We start from the raw sequence: 17,319 nt of genomic DNA, 5'->3' as shown, positions 1-17,319 counted from the left end.
GCGGTGACTAAGCCCTGGCCAGTTGTCTTCCATCCAGGTCTCAGGGTGGTGTTTCCTGGCTGTATGAGGAGGCATGGCTGGCTGAGATGTCGTGGATGATCACACCACTCTGCTCGACGTGCTGCTGCTGTGCGGGCCTGGCTCCTCCAGCTGCACCATTGCATCACTGATGGTGCCATGATCCAGTTCTAACTGTGGGTGAGGAATCATAGTAATTTACCATAATCATCAACATGTTTAGCACAATACATTATAGCCATTGTTGTAATATGGCCATAGGCCTGTTTATGACAGGTTTTAATGAGTGCAAAATACCATATTAGTCTCACCGCATAGATTCCTTCCACAGCACAAACACATTGATCCATCTAATCCGTCTAATCAAACACTGATTTTCCAAAGCAATGAAATGTGCATATGCAAAAATTATTAAATTATTTGTTCCAGATAGTGCCTGTCTGTATACCACAGGAGTCGGGTGGCACCTTAATTGGGGAGGATGGGCTCGTGGTAATTGCTGGAGCAGCGGAATTAGTGGAATTGTATCAAATACATCAAACACATGGTTTCCATGTGTTTGATGCCATTCCATTTACTCCATTCCAGCCATTATTATGAGCCGTCCTCTCTTTAGCAGCCTCCACTGCTGTATACAGTTTTAGATACTCAGGCAGCACAAATGGCAATTTCCACTGAGGACTTCCCTGTCTACTCTCCACTGAGGCAGGAGAAAACTGCTTAAAACTCTTCTTGCCCCATTTCTTTATCAGTGGAAGGCTTTTATGGGGCTTATGTCTCATCAGATGCATTCACACTTTGGAAATTAACTCTTTTGCCTGACAGGATGTGTATAAGTTGAGTATTTTTACGCCTGGAAGATTAATAGAATTAACGTGGTATTATGTTGCTGTGCTAAAAGACTGTCCCCTTCATCATGGTAAAATAAGTTAGTGGTTCTCTCAGCCAAGCCACCACATCTTGTAGAGTGGATCATTTAGCTAGCGGCCCTTATTGACATGTTTGTCGCTCCTCCTCTCTCCTGGCAGGTAATGACGAGACATAAAACCAATCCTGGAGATGCCGAAGAGAAGAGACATTCTTGCCATCGTGTTGATAGTGTTACCGTGGACTCTGCTCATCACCGTTTGGCACCAAAGCGCAATCGCTCCGCTGCTCGCCATCCGCAAGGGTATATCCTCCACTTTCTCATAGGTCCTCTGTTGAATGGTGTAGAAATATTCAATAGCTAATTCATCCAATCCAATCAGGTCACATGCCCAGTTACAGAACATCATGGTACAGTACATACAGTACAACACATGCCTTCCACAGAGTCTGTTACAGATCCCTATGTGGTGGTCTGCATTATCAGACTGTAACATAGGTCATTTGTCAGTTAAGGCTATCAAAAACGCACTTCTTGGTAAGTGTCCTTTGATTCACACAGCCCCATCTGCAGCTTGTGCTTGGTGCTATGGTCTTCAGCAGTCATTCAGATAATCTATTTAGCAGTTAAACTGTAGCAGACTTTTCAAATCAAAAGGAGACTAAATTAATTTCTAATGCCCTTTAATCAGCATCTGAAATAGTAATAATCATAATAATCACTGCTCCCTAATAGCTTTCAGGCAGGCTTTATAGAATCTCCTGAGTTGGTGTTTATGTGGCTCCCACATACTGTTCACAAGCCTGAGACGTTATCACACACTCACATTATGAACCCCCTTCTCCATAAATGTGACCCCAAGTGACCGTAATAAACGAACAGTCTGATATGTCAAGTACAGTACTCTGTCTAGTGAACAGAACCATATTAATAGGCCCAATGCATCTGTTTGTTTTTATCTCAATATCACATCACTGTGATTGTTTTCAATTAAAATGGTCAAAAAGAAACAAAAATAGCTTCTTAGCAAACAGCAATTTCTCAATCAAGAATTTAGCTAGGACTGTCTGGGAGTGGTCTGAGTGAGGTGCCTAATTATTCCATCCTCAATGTGGAAATATACATAAAACACAGGTAAATCACATTTTTGACTTCACTGTGCCTTTAAGGTGACCGTAAATCAATAGCGTTCTTTGCCTCCTTTCATTTGGCATCAAGGTGAAATGTAAGATGTAAAATTGGCAGGTCTCCACAAATCAACTGGAGCCGTTCCTTTGTTTTGTCTTAAGAGTAGCAGGGGTTTGCCAGAATGCTTTCTGTCAGCCACCGCAGAACATCTGGCCCTCAGGAGATTGTGTGAATCTGCTGTGTGATGTAGAAATATCATGTTTCTGTCTGAGGTGAGAACCTCCTCTCTAACTGAGCACTGATAAAGACTGCCATGAACTATGGAACAATGTGGAGAAATGAAAAATGAACTACGTTAATGATCCAATAATGATATTAGATCCATCATAGAGAGCTATGGGAAGCCACAAAATCATAGCTCCACTACTGGAATAGGCCCTGTCCCTGCCATGGCTGTTATAGCTGAATGAGTAGGGGCAGCCAGGGGAGCCGCTGCCCTAACCAAACTGTAGCCATGTTGTCCGCTCACGTCACGCTGCCTGCTTTCACTCTTTGCTGCCTGTCACCACCTAGTAAAAGAGATCTTTATCATACCAAAGAGGCTTGCAGTACATCAGCACCGACTCTCAGGTACTTGCCTCTTGGATTGTGCCACTTGAGATTATACAGTGGGAAACCCCTCCCCCGGGGCGTGCTAATGCGTTATGTCTTTCTGTTCCCCTGCAGATGACGGAGCCGACGGAGGGCGGAGGGAGGCGGGCCAGGCCAGCGACTCTAAGGAGTACTGCTCCTCTGATAAGGACATAGTGGAGGTGGTGAGGACGGAGTACGTGTACACACGGCCGCCACCATGGTCCGACGTGCTGCCCACCATCCACATCATCACCCCAACCTACAGCCGCCCGGTCCAGAAGGCAGAGCTGACGCGGCTGGCCAACACCTTCCTCCATGTGGCCAACCTGCACTGGATCCTGGTGGAGGACTCTCAGAGAAGGACCCCGCTGGTCACACGCATGCTCAGGGAAACGGGCCTCAACTACACCCACCTGAACGTGGAGACTCCCAGGAACTATAAGCTGCGTGGGGACACACGGGACCCCAGGATACCCCGGGGCACCATGCAGAGGAACCTGGCGTTGCGCTGGCTCAGAGAGACCTTCAACTCCAACAGCAGCCAGGCGGGCATTGTCTACTTCGCTGATGACGACAACACCTATAGCCTGGAGCTGTTTGAGGAGGTCAGTCCAGGCCTGGGGCTCAGTGGCATCTCATTGCTACGTCTGGTCCACTATATTCCCTTTAGTAACACTGAACACAATGGTAGTGGGGAGTTTACAGCAAATAATTTAAGAATTAATCACATTTATTTTAATTTGGAACCATTTTTCCACATTGAATGATGGCTACTTCTACTCCTAGTAGTAATAGGTTGTGGTTATTGCCTGAAGTATTTTGATTCCCATTACCAACAACAGTGGTCCAAGGATAAGTTTGAACTTGGTAATTAGTGCCTCAGGCCATCCATTTTGACTCAAGACACATTGGCTTGGCTTGAATGGATGCTGTTGGGCCCTGGGGCACTAGCCTCAGGTCTTGTTAGTGTGAACGGGGCAGGTTGTAAATGATGTGCTCTGTATCGATGGGCCTGTCATTGCCTGATTTCCAGGGAAAGGTAGAGTGCTCTCCCTCTCCCTAGTAGCCCTCCATCACTTACACCCAGCACCAGCACTCTTTATAGGGGAGAGTAACGACCTAAAGGGCTGAGCTTGAGCTAGCTGCCTTTGGGCTGACCGATAGAGAGAGTCAGTGAGAAACCACTCAGACCCAACTGACAGAGCAGTAAATATCGGTAACAGGTGTAAGTCATGGAGGGGATGGCTTTGGAGACAAGGCAGAAAACAGCTACATGTGAAGGGGTTTAAAGTAGACATCCATCCAAGAGATTGCATGTTGTTATGATCTGGACATGAATTAACCTGACTGGAAAGATGCCAGCTTGTTCAGCTTGACCTGACATTTGAAATATGAAACATTTTACAAATGAAATCATTCATTGTCATGAACTCTTGCCCAGACTTGGCAGTAATTCAATATGGAAACACGGGTTACAAATACAACAGCTGAATAAAATACGTACAGCAAGGAACTATAATGGCCAACCTAACCTTCTGGTATTGCACCATTACATAACATTAAGCAGATGCTCTTACCCAGAGCAAACCAGACCATGGGGAAACATTCCATGATGAGAGACATGGGCAGAGACTCTGCTGTAAATTGTGAAAATTAAAATAGCTCATGAAATATGCATCTGCCATAGTTAAACTAAATCACAGTAAAGGGGTGCATTAATTATTAAGCTTTCATAAAAAAAATGCTTATGTTGCCTTTCCAAAGCCACAAGGAATACTTACCGGCAGCGCCTGCCTTTTATCATATCTAGCCTTCTTCTTCAGCATCCACATTCAACATTGTGAACCAGATCACTAAGAATAGAATATATCACCTAAATCGAATACTTTTTTTAGATCATAAAATAAGTATTTGATCTAAAAGGTAAATATGATATTGCTTCTGGTTTAGGCATCATTGGGTGTACTGATGAAAATGGGGCACCGTTTAGGAGTTGAACTAAGCCATCAATTCCATGTATTAAAGACAGATAATCAACCTATAGCAGTATAATCACCCGCCAGCAGTATCAGCCTATTTCTGATGACAACTCACTTTAGAGCTTCTGTGAACCAGTACAGATCCTCATCTCGTCACCCTCTCCTGTGCTCCAGATTGATTAATACACCTCGATGTCTACCGTCTCCCTTTAAAGTTTGGGATTAGTTTCCTTTGTTGTGCTCAGACTTCAAGAACATAGGCAAGCTGTCTCTGTGGGCCTCCCCATCACTCACATCGCCCCAGTAAAGGAAAGAGTTTACACACACACAGACAGAGAGAGAGAAAGAAAGAGAGAGAGACAAGAGGAAACTTAGCAGAAACACTTAAAATCCAGAAAAATGGGGTAGCACTTTGTGGCATTTCCATCAGCTCAGCTCTAAACTGAGGAGACTGGGTGCCGTTTTAGCACTGATTCCCATTAGTGGCAGCCTTGGAAACATTCATTTTCACATTGTAGCATGGAGGGAGACGGGCAACGCCCCTGATGATGCCTGAGACAGTTTCATTCAAGAACCAAACCCTTGAGGAAAACAGCTATTTCACTCGTAGGAAAGATGCATGATCTAAACTAGTGATAAAGGTCCGTTTTCTAATTATCAGAAATCACACATGACCCTTGAGAGAAGGTGATGTCATCCCTAACACACAATTATGTGAAATATTATCTGGCTGGCTAGCCTGGCAGAGTCCTGTTCTTGGTGGCCCAGATGTGTTTCCAAACTGCACTCATAAACCCGGGCCTCCTCCATCCTGTTCTCACACACGTGTCTCCTCTCTGATCCCCTGGGCTGGTGGGTTATCATCAGATACGGCTAGAATACTGGGACACACACAGAGCGAGCCCCGTTTCCAGAGTGTTGTCCCACTCAGCACACACACACACACACACTCATCTCCTCTCCCTGCTAAACACCTCATTTAAAAAGCACTTCCACAACAGTACACCAGCACCTTTATTATTGCTTCTGCATTGAGTAAATTACTCAACAGTTCAGCCCTCCTCATTAGAACACTTCCTTTCATGATTTGGGCGGCTCTCTTTCGCTGCTAGTGGTGCAGAAATACAGTCGACAAAGAGCGGGCGGCCGGGAGATCGTTTGATACTGGAAGATTAAAGGACAAACCTGAGCCTCTGAGGAACGGAAGAGGCTCGGCACCTTTCAAGCATCTCCTCAACCAACCTGCTCTTCTTCTCCCAATCCACTCTGTATAATGGCCCTGGTCCTCAAACCCACTTAGCTCTGTCCACGTTTACTCTTCTTAGGCTGGGTCCAGCACGGTGGCCCTGTAAGGCTTCTGTGATACATGCAACATACACATCATAGCTCTCAGATTTTCTGGCTCGATTTGTATCATTGTTTGGAATTAAAACTATTGTTTCCTGTAATTAATGTATCTTGCCTTGTTGGCACATCTCATATAGACACTGATACACTGATCCTGTTCATTAAAAATACAAACAGTGCAAAGATGCTTAACTCTCTCTGTCCTCTCTTCTTCTCTATCCAGATGAGGTCAACAAGGAAGGTATCTGTATGGCCCGTGGCCTTCGTTGGTGGTCTGCGCTATGAGTCGCCCAAGGTCAACGCAGCAGGCAAGGTGTACGGCTGGAAGACCGTATTTGACCCTCACCGGCCCTTTGCCATCGACATGGCAGGCTTCGCCATCAACCTGCGGCTCATCCTCTTCAAGCCCCAGGCCTACTTCAAGCTGCGGGGAGTGAAGGGAGGCTACCAGGAGAGCAGCCTGCTCCGNTGATGTCATCCCTAACACACAATTATGTGAAATATTATCTGGCTGGCTAGCCTGGCAGAGTCCTGTTCTTGGTGGCCCAGATGTGTTTCCAAACTTCACACAGACACGTCTCCTCTCTGATCCGCTGGGCTGATGGGTTATCATTAGATACGGCTAGAATACTGGGACACACACAGGGAGAGACCTGTTTCCACAGTGTTGTCCCACCCACCCACCCACCCACCACACACCTCCTCTCTCCACTGCACACCTCATTTAAAAAGCACTTCTACAACAGAACACCAGCACCACTATTATTTCTACTGCATTGAGTGTGGATACATTACTCTACAGTTCACCCCTCATTAGAAAACTTCCTTTCATGACTCTCTCGCTGCCAGTGGTGCAGAAACACAGTCGACAAAGAGCGGGCTGCCGGGAGATCGTTTGATGCTGGAAGATTAAAGGACAAACCTGAGCCTCTGAGGAATGGAAGAGGCTCGGCACCTTTCAAGCATCTCCTCAACCAACCTGCTCTTCTACTCCCATCCACTCTGTATAATGGCCCTGGTCCTCAAACCCACTTAGCTCTGTCCATGTTTACTCTTCTTAGGCTGGGTCCATCACGGTGGCCCTGCAAGGCTCCTGTGATACATGCAACATACACATTCTACATTTTAGCTTCTCTGACTCTATTTGTATCATTGTTTGCAATGAAAACTATAATGAATGTATTTTGCTTTGTTGGCACATCTTGTATAGACACTGATATACTGATCCTGTTAATTAAAAATACAAACAGCGCAAATATGCTTAACTTTCTCTGTCCTCTCTTCTTCTCCATCCAGATGAGGTCAACAAGGAAGGTATCTGTATGGCCCGTGGCCTTCGTTGGTGGTCTGCGCTACGAGTCGCCCAAGGTCAACGCAGCAGGCAAGGTGTACGGCTGGAAGACTGTATTCGACCCTCACCGGCCCTTTGCCATCGACATGGCAGGCTTCGCCATCAACCTGCGGCTCATCCTCTTCAAGCCCCAGGCCTACTTCAAGCTGCGGGGAGTGAAGGGAGGCTACCAGGAGAGCAGCCTGCTCCGAGAGCTGGTCACACTCAATGACCTGGAGCCCAAAGCTGCTAATTGCACTAAGGTAATGCACAGCAGATAGAGCAAAACAGATGCTTTCTTTTTACATGTTATACTCTGTAATTTTACACCAGAATATCCTCATTTTATCTATTGGTAATTTATATAATGTCAGGCAAATGAGAAATCCATACTCTGATGATCCTCTGGTGGATCCAACCTTACTGCAGAGGCAGTGGCAAGTTCACTCTCTCCAAAACAACTTTATATACAGTGGGGAGAACAAGTATTTGATMCACTGCCGATTTTGCAGGTTTTCCTACTTACAAAGCATGTAGAGGTCTGTCATTTTTTATCATAGGTACACTTCAATTGTGAGAGACGGAATCGGGGAAAAAAATCCAGAAAATCACATTGTATGATTTTTAAGTAATTAATTTGCATTTTATTGCATGACATAAGTATTTGATACATCAGAAAAGAAGAACTTAATATTTGGTACAGAAACCTTTGTTTGCAATTACAGAGATCATACATTTTCTGTAGTTCTTGACCAGGTTTGCACACACTGCAGAAGGGATTTTGGCCCACTCCTCCATACAGATCTTCTCCAGATCCTTCAGGTTTCGGGGCTGTCGCTGGGCAATACGGACTTTCAGCTCCCTCCAATTGGGTTCAGGTCTGGAGACTGGCTAGGCCACTCCAGGACCTTGAGATGCTTCTTACGGAGCCACTCCTTAGTTGCCCTGGCTGTGTGTTTCGGGTCGTTGTCATGCTGGAAGACCCAGCCACGACCCATCTTCAATGCTCTTACTGAGGGAAGGAGGTTGTTGACCAAAATCTCGCGATACATGGCCCCATCCATCCTTCCCTCAATACGGTCCAGTCATCCTGTCCCCTTTGCAGAAAAGCATCCCCAAAGAATGGTGTTTCCACCTCCATGCTTCACGGTTGGGATGGTGTTTTTGGGGTTGTACTCATCCTTCTTCTTCCTCCAAACACAGCGAGTGGAGTTTAGACCAAAAAGCTCAATTTTTGTCTCATCAGACCACATGACCTTCTCCCATTCCTCCTCTGGATCATCCAGATGGTCATTGGCAAACTTCAGACGGTCCTGGACATGCGCTGGCTTGAGCAGGGGGACCTTGCGTGCGCTGCAGGATTTTAATCCATGACAGCGTAGTGTGTTACTAATGGTTTTCTTTGAGCTGTTGGTCCCAGCTCTCTTCGGGTCATTGACCAGGTCCTGCCGTGTAGTTCTGGCTGATCCCTCACCTTCCTCATGACATTGATGCCCCACGAGGTGAGATCTTGCATGGAGCCCCAGACCGAGGGTGATTGACCGTCATCTTGAACTTCTTCCATTTTCTAATAATTGCGCCAACAGTTTTTGCCTTCTCACCAAGCTGCTTGCCTATTGTCCTGTAGCCCATCCCAGCCTTGTGCAGGTCTACAATTTTAACCCTGATGTCCTTACACAGCTCTCTGGCTTGGCCATTGTGGAGAGGTTGGAGTCTGTTTGATTGAGGTTGTGGACAGGTGTCTTTTATACAGGTAACGAGTTCAAACAGGTGCAGTTATACCAGGTAATGAGTGGAGAACAGGAGGGCTTCTTAAAAAAAACTAACAGGTCTGTGAGAGCCGGAATTCTTACTGGTTTGGTAGGTGATCAAATACTTATGTCATGCAATAAAATGCAAATTAATTACTTAAAATCATACAATGTGATTTTCTGGATTCCGTCTCTCACAGTTGAAGTGTACCTATGATAAAAAATTACAGACCTCTACATGCTTGTAAGTAGGAAAACCTGCAAATCGGCCAGTGATCAAATACTTGTTCTCCCCACTGTATATAACCAGGTGCTAAAAACGTCCTCGATCCATTAGGTCACTGGCGAGGCTCCCCACACTAGTGGTGTGGATTGTAAAAGGCTTCAGGGCACAGTGTAGTGTTTCAAACCCACTTCATCTCCGGCCTGGCTGTTTCTCTGTCTGCCCTGGCCCCAGAGCCCAGCCGCTAAGCCTCTCCCTGGGCAGAGAGGAGTCGGACAGGGGCCTTAGCCCACCACCACTCACACTCACATTATGGGATATTCAGCCTGATTATATTCAGGACTCCTGGAGGGGAGTAGATGAAAAGAGCAGGGGGGCATCCTAGCATGCATTCAGCCCAGATGAGCACAGGGAGAGGGATGGGGGATGAGCCGTGCTCCGGCACCTCTCCTCCTTATAATCTACCTCTTCAGACGCAAGTGTGACTATTAACCTCATCTACACCTGGGTAAAGTGGGAGTTGGCTTCTGGTGGAGGCAGCTCAAACACACCTCATGCATAATTCATTACTGATGTGGAGGAGATGAAAGGTAGGGCTACTCAGAAACTGAGGGGAAGAAAATTAGCTCTACACGTCGATTCTTTTCCACCATCAATCTCCTGGATGTGTGTCCATTTTCCAGGGCCAATTCATCCCACTCCAAAGGCTTGATTGGGGCTATAGTTACCGGTACGTGACGCACCCAAAAGAACTGAGCTGCATCACTTTACAAAGAGCCAAAAAGGGGGCACTCTATTCCCTATCATATAATGTTGAGCTGACACGCCGGAGTACATTCTTACATATAGGTTTCCTATTGTACAATCTGTACTGCTCTTGTTGCTATATATGGGAGTAGAAGAACATCACCGCAGCCCATGCTGAGAGAGGAGAGAGGAGGGGTGAATGGGATCAGGAGAGAGGAGGAGTGAATGGGATTCAGGAGAGAGGAAGAGTGAATGGGATCAGGAGAGAGGAGGAGTGAATGGGATCAGGAGAGAGGAGGAGTGAATGGGATCAGGAGAGGAGGAGTGAATGGGTGTGTGTTTGATCGTGAGAGTGCTGCCTGATGCTGATTCTTTTCTCTGATATTTCTCTACAGATTCTCGTTTGGCACACTAGGACGGAAAAACCTGTCCTTGTAAATGAGGGGAAAAAAGGATTTACAGACCCCAACGTGGAGATTTGACGTTGTCTCCTCGGGCAATGGTAGAGAGAGAAATTATTCAAATGAGGTCACATCTCAGACATATTTTACTCATTTATAAAAAATATATATTTTTAGGACCTCTGGCGAACAGGAAAATGGTAAGCGCCCCAATGATAAGCACATTTCGGGATATTGTTTGACTTATCCATTGCTTTTAAAGACACCCACATTTTTGGGCTAAGAAGGTCACCAATAACTGTAAGCGTTATTACATCCAATTGATCTGTACTGCAAATTGACTTAATTATGAATGTGTTTAATTTCTCAGTGAGTCCCTACTCTCTGTTCCAGGTGGTTGTCTAATATGGACCCTGAGAAGAAAAAGAGGCCATCGCCCAGTGCAAACAGTGTTCATGTCTTAATCATCTCAGAAAAGACTGCCTCTGGGGCAAAATCCTAATCCCCTTGACTGAAACTAAACACTTTTAATATTGGGATTAAAACAGTATAAATGTATCATATTAAAGCACAGATTAGTTCAAGATGGCAATATTTATCAGGTTAAATGTTGCTAGCAGCACCAACATCAAGCAGACGGTGAGAGCTGAGTCATTAAGGATCAACGGAAGATCGATGCTCTCGGAACCTGCATGGTACCATACTGCGTCTGTAGTGTCCTAACACGAGACAGCACAACACAAACATTGCAGGGAGAGAGGGAGTTAGGCAGCCAATGAGATGGAACATTACTGGCCTGAACAGGCTAATGAGATATCCATTGTCTTTCCTTCTATAGACGTGGATCTACAGGGCAGGGGATGAGATCCTGAGATCTTAGTAGGGTCTGTAAGAGACTGGAGGATCTGATTGAACACTGAGCCCCTGGACACCTTTAATAGACATGTACTGAAATGTCCTCCACGTCTTCAGACCGAACAATACTGGAGAATCCGAACAAGTAATCTCTCAGAAGAGCAATTCTACTTTCAGCAAACACTGAAAGTTCAAATAGGGAAGGAATGTCATTTTTGTATAACTAAAACTGTCTGCTTTTATTTAATTTGTTTGTTTTTGGTGTTTACATACATTTTCTTGCTAGTTCAATACTATTGACTTGACTCTTGCCTCCATTTTGAAAGCTACAGATGTGGCACCATCCATTTTCAGTGTCATTCTCAGACAGGTCATTCAGTGTGTACTGAAGCTATTCACTTGAAATAAGTGACATCAAGATGGGCTCCTAATGCTTGGGAGGCACACAATATTACAAGTCAACGTCCCAAAACTTAATTTAACACTTAAAAGCACCAGTGACTGTGTTCCTAAGTGGCAAAACGTGTACATACTAATTTAACACAGGAACAATTAGAGGACTCATAGTAAGGTCCTCTTAGATAAAATGTAACAACTGTATTTATATAAATGTAAAAATCAAAACTAAGAATTGACTTAGGCATTGCCAATAACACCTCACTGTATGACCACTGGCATAGCACATGTTCTCTCCTGTTTTTCCATCACATGACATGGACAGTATAACGGCACATCACCAAGTTGGGTTAAACCTAACGTTGTAACCATGTTACAGTATTCACATTACCCAATGATGAGCACTTTGGCAGATGGCCATATAGTATGCTGGTTTATATAACCACAGTAGCTAACTAGTAGAGTAGGACAAAATAAAGCATTTGACATTATCCAAGCTAAAGGCACTGACAGTACAAGTCGAGATATACAGTAAAATCTGCATAAGTATCCAGGTTCACAGTGCGTATTGCCTACGTAAGTTAGATATTTGCGCTACATCTATAAGCCCAGTGCAGTGTAGAAATGTTGCTGAATACTTAACCACAGTTTCATCAGAGGTAGACAGAATCATGCTAAAATGTTTCCAAGAAACATCTGTCATTCATTAATGCGTCTATGAACTGTAGGCAAGTAAGAAGGCAAATCAAATATTAAAAAACATGAAAACTAAACTGCTTTGGACAACTACTAGCAAGATACCCCATGCTAGAACCCCAGTCTGCAACACCATTCCAGCCATGAATGCTCGATCCTAGTTTTTTGCCCTTACAAAACTGTACCATATACGGGTTGAAGTTAGTTTTGTGACAATTCTTGGCAATAGCAGGCAAAACTTAATGACAAGCACAATTTAATTGGTGTCATGCTCAGCTACACCTTCAGCTACAGTATTAAGGTTTCATGTCTGTTTCAATTTCTTCATGGATCCTTCAGTTATACCTCAAATGTAGCGGAAGACACTAATGGCAAACTATGAAAAAGGAAGATCAATGACCAGGATAGTTATGGCCTATTAACTTATCCAAAGTAGTATGAGATCAAATACGCTTTTCCCATCAGTTACTGTTCCCCCATTCGATATGGCTCCCCACAAAAATATGCTCCCCCATCAGGTCAAGTGGACATACCAACATGTAATTTCTGATCATTTCTATTCAATAGTATTGTTTCATTAAAGAAGTCAAAGCGAATGTTTTGAGATCAAACAATGTGTGTGGCTGTTAACGTTCATGTTGACCTCATCTTTAGGCTTTGGATTGCACAGCAGTACCATTAAGATCATTAGGAAAGAATCAATGTCTTCTGATCTGTTTCCATTCAAAATGTCAAGTGAAGTCTGTCTATTTATGCGAAAATCTAAATGAATATATTTATTTATGTATTTATTTGAAGTATGAATGTCCTCTTGTCAAATTGAATTATAATTGAACGTTTATTTGTCCATGTTTGCCCCCACCCCCTTTTTTCATCGCTGCCTCTCAGCCACTGAGGTTCAGAAACCACACACAGACAAGCTCTGAGGTTACATTTAAGTTCGTGGGCAACACCAAACAACTGAGACACAACATTTCATTATTTACCATTAATTCTGTATTGCTCTGACTTCAATTGCCATCAATAGCCTTCATTTTCAATTACCTTTCTTAGAATTGATTGTGTTCATTAATGTGATTTTAGGAAAAATGTTTGGGCCTGTCTAGAGAGCCCTGCAGAGATGAACCCAGAAAACACTAAGACATGAGTTATACATAATGAAAGTGCAATTTCAACTCTTCGATATTTAATGGAGCTTGCTCCTACACTGTTGTAATCACATAAATAATCATAAGTTAGCTGTAGTACTCTGACGGTACAAAACTCAAACTTCTCCTTCCATCTCTGGCTTTCTCACACTCTCACAGTTCGATCAACGAGCGATACTGTTCTGACCATCAGACACGGCTTTAATGTAATGGAACAGCCTTATCCAGTGTTTAGCTTCGTAGTGGTACATACATAATGTAACAAAGGTGATGGTTCATACAAGGCCCTAAATGCTTTCTTAGGGCAAATCACTATTTCCGCCCCTTCCTTTACCTACTTTGATCCACAGTCATCTTCCATCCTTGTGTGAATCACTTCTTCTGCATGTAACTCTAAAGGTTGTTCATTTCTCCTCAAGACTCCATCTCAGAGATACCATATGGCATTTATCAAGAAAAATAAACAACTGAAAAGTGAAGTACTTGACAAATGTCTTTTGTATTTGAGAGTATCCACTGCACTGATGGTTCAGTTTAATTCACCATCACACGTCACCGGTTAATCTCAAAAGAACAATCTGTGTATTTGTTTTAATTGTCCATTCAAAGAAATACAATGTCAAGTAGATGTGTCCTTGAATCCGGACAAACACCTATACATTAAAATACCTGAAATCTCCAAATTAGTATCTCTGACACAATTCTCACAATACACATATGGAATGGTAATGCACAAACAACAAGCACAAAATAGATATTGCTGTACAGATACTGCAGTGGCCCATCATATATAATGAAGGCACAGTTACATTTACAAGCTCTAGTAGGATGCTTTATTAGTCTGGATCATTCAGAGGGTGGGGCTTCCCAACAGGAAATAAATGCCATGTGCAGTGATGTGCATCGATTCTGAGTAGCTATCTAGCTAGGTCCCTGATGGCAGGCAGTGTGTGAAAATGTGAGAGGATGGAACTCCTAACCATACCTCCATTCCACTAGGCCATCCTCACTATACGTCAACAGTCATTCCAAGGTCAGGCTTGCTGGCGAATTGGATTTTACCATCAGCTTCTAGCTCCTCAAACACAATGACCTGAGATCAACAAAAGGCTTTGAAACACAGCAGAGGTCAATACAGCCGAGGCGTGGAACCAACACGTTCAGAGGGAAGAGAAGTCGCCTGAGGACTATTCCCGCAAAGCACTGCCAAGTTCAATATCATCAAACCCACAAACTATTGACCTGTGATGTTCCTAACAGAGGCATCTGAGTGAACTCCTGTGTAGGGTGTTTTTCCAGGGAACTAGTTAGACAGAAAGGCAGTATCAGTTACGGCATCAGTATCTGATTGTTTCCTCAGTTAAGCCAAGGTCCAGGGAGGTAGAGGGTTTGCTGGGGACCGATGGACCAGTGGCGTCACAGATTCTGCCCGTTGATAAAGACCACTCCTTTACTCCAGCCCTATGAATGGAATTCACTGTAATCAGTGGCTAAAATAGAACTTGGTTCTATTTGTAACGCTTGATGAACTGCAAGTCCCGCCTCTCCCATCTCCTCATTGGTTTTTAGGAGCATGATTGAAAGATGAACTGAGGTCCACATTCTAATCCAGCTGGTTCTGGTAATGCACCTTAAAGTTGTTTGTCAACTGCCATATAAAGTCCACAGAAGAAGAAGAAGCCTGAAGGAGGAGAGATTACTAGCAACGAACTCGGTTTACCCTTGTATCTGTGGAATAATTGTCGGAGTAGAGAACCCTGTGCATTTCAGGTAAAATAACATCCCAATGTTTATATACCAGGATATAAATTAGCTAGCAACAGCAAAATAGCCAGCTAAATTGCCAATGTTTAATGCTTTTCAACCTGTCCCCAAATGAATAAGGTTGGTTCAGAGTTTGTTTTGATATTTCAACCTGCGTGTGGGTGGACAAAATTAGCTTGTGCGTGAGCGGTCTGGTCAGCTTGTCAGAGTTTAAAGTTTCTCTAGGACCTTCTTTCATCACTACGTTGGTCTCATGTGTGATATGCCTACTACACTAGCTATCAATAAATCAGAGATAGGCCTACTATACTACACATCAATAAAAAGTATGGACAGGTGGGGCTCTCTTTCATAAGCACAGACCCTGTTGGGCTGCTTTACTCACAGGCAGTCTGATGAAGGTGTCTCTGGGATGGCCGCCCACATACAGCATGCCCTGGAAGAACCCTGGGAAGGAAGGAAAGCCTCTGGGAGACAGAGTTCCACTGGCTTGCTGCACTCAGTCTGAAACATGGGAGGAGATCACCCTATTATAACACAGGAAATCACTGACTAATATGATTCCTCATTATATTTATTAATATAACGAGATCATTTGTGAGAGTGTACAATGGCATGACTTCAGTCGTGGATATATAAATGGTTTAATTCCACTTCTGATCTTCTGATGTAGTGTTGTTCTTAGTGGGCAGGCATTTTCAAGACAGCGCTAATTTCCCAGCTGATTATAATGGGTTTTTAACATGGCAGTGGGAAACCACATGAAAAATCTGTTTTTTCTGCAATCTGGCATTGTAATTCTACGCTCAGAGAGAACCAAGAAGATAATCAACAGAATCCGAGCTAGGCAGGAGCAATGACAGACTCAGAACAGAACAAATAAACATGGGGACGGAAATTGAAAGATGTTCATGATCAGTACAAACCTATTTACAAAGCCAGGCTTCATACCCAGACTATGAATGATAAAGCCTCATAGCGGGTTATTGTTCAACTCAATGTCTCCGACAAGACCTGAAAAATAAGCCAAGGCTGAAATAAGGCGGTCTTTGATTTTCTACATTGTGGTTAATTAGCTGCTTTTGAGCACCTATTCTGAAAGGATTTACCAATAGATGTGTCTAGTTATACTACCACAAGGCTATCACTGACCCAGAAACAGTAGGTAAAACTATCGAATTGCCTTTACGCTGTTCATCTTGGAGTTTACCACAGTTCACTCTCCCACAGTTCTCCACATGTAAACTCAATGTCCTCTCCCCCTTCAATGGAAAGTACATGAAATATGTGGAAACAATTGGACGTACTATCTACAGTCCACAATGCAAAGTAGACTAACTAGAGACAGTAGAGGAAACGTGGCTTTCAGTTGAACTGAAGATAATAATTGATCAAGTCCAATCTGCTGCTGTGCTATAGGACAGCATGGACTTGTTTTCCAATAACAGGCAGGTGCAAAGTTAGTGATTACGATTCTTCTTTGTTAGAACAACATTTGTCTGGAAACTTTGTTGGCTTAATCCTGGCACCTTAGTAACACACTCATTGATCAGCATTACCAGAAGCTTTCACCTCTATCATGGTGTTGAATATAAACTAGCCAGTTTAGAAAGCAGCTCAGCAGCACACCTATAGACTGAATAGAATAAAATAATGGGTTATTGTCACATACACCGGATAGCTGCAGTGAAATGTGTTGTTTTACAGAGACAGCCATAGTAGTATGGTGCCCCTTGAGCAAATTAGGGATAATTGCCTTGCTCAAGGGCACATCAGATTTTTCACCTTGTCAGCTCAGGTATTCGAAACCAGCAACCTTTCGGTTACTGGCCCAACACTATAACCGTTAGGCTACCTGTCGCCCGAAACACACTATCACTACACCTTCCCATCAGGCAGTGCAAACTCCAGCATCTTATAGTCCAGAACTCCAACAAAGAGTTAGTCCACAAACACCTAGAAGACAAGACAAGTTTATTAGTAGAAATAATTTACTGACAGTGTGTGCATCATAGGGTACTTGACATTTTCTAAT

At 43.8% G+C, this 17,319-nt stretch overlaps 2 protein-coding genes across 2 annotated transcripts in view; one reads left to right on the top strand and one right to left on the bottom strand.

The window, feature by feature from the left end:
* Positions 1–1,054: 1,054 nt before the first annotated feature.
* LOC111960700 (galactosylgalactosylxylosylprotein 3-beta-glucuronosyltransferase 1) lies at positions 1,055–11,003 on the top strand. The gene is made up of 5 exons (XM_023982872.2): positions 1,055–1,189; positions 2,741–3,252; positions 7,270–7,566; positions 10,420–10,526; positions 10,819–11,003. The coding sequence occupies exons 1-4, from the start codon at positions 1,078–1,080 to the stop codon at positions 10,504–10,506; spliced, it is 1,008 nt and encodes a 335-aa protein (XP_023838640.1). The 5' UTR covers positions 1,055–1,077; the 3' UTR covers positions 10,507–10,526; positions 10,819–11,003.
* A 2,984-nt stretch (positions 11,004–13,987) lies between these two features.
* LOC111960702 (beta-galactosidase-1-like protein 3) overlaps positions 13,988–17,319 on the bottom strand; it is a 32,438-nt gene continuing 29,106 nt past the window's right edge. Inside the window, exons 11-12 of the mRNA XM_070438914.1 lie at positions 15,670–17,240; positions 13,988–14,981 (exon numbers count right to left, since the gene is read on the bottom strand). The gene's annotated coding sequence lies outside the window, so the exon portion shown is untranslated. The remainder of the gene's footprint in view (positions 14,982–15,669; positions 17,241–17,319) is intronic.

Source organism: Salvelinus sp. IW2-2015, linkage group LG4p (genome assembly GCF_002910315.2).
Source record: "Salvelinus sp. IW2-2015 linkage group LG4p, ASM291031v2, whole genome shotgun sequence".
Classification (NCBI taxonomy): Eukaryota; Metazoa; Chordata; class Actinopteri; order Salmoniformes; family Salmonidae; genus Salvelinus; species Salvelinus sp. IW2-2015.
Note: the sequence above shows the minus strand (reverse complement) of the source record. Positions and strands in the feature narration are given on the sequence as shown.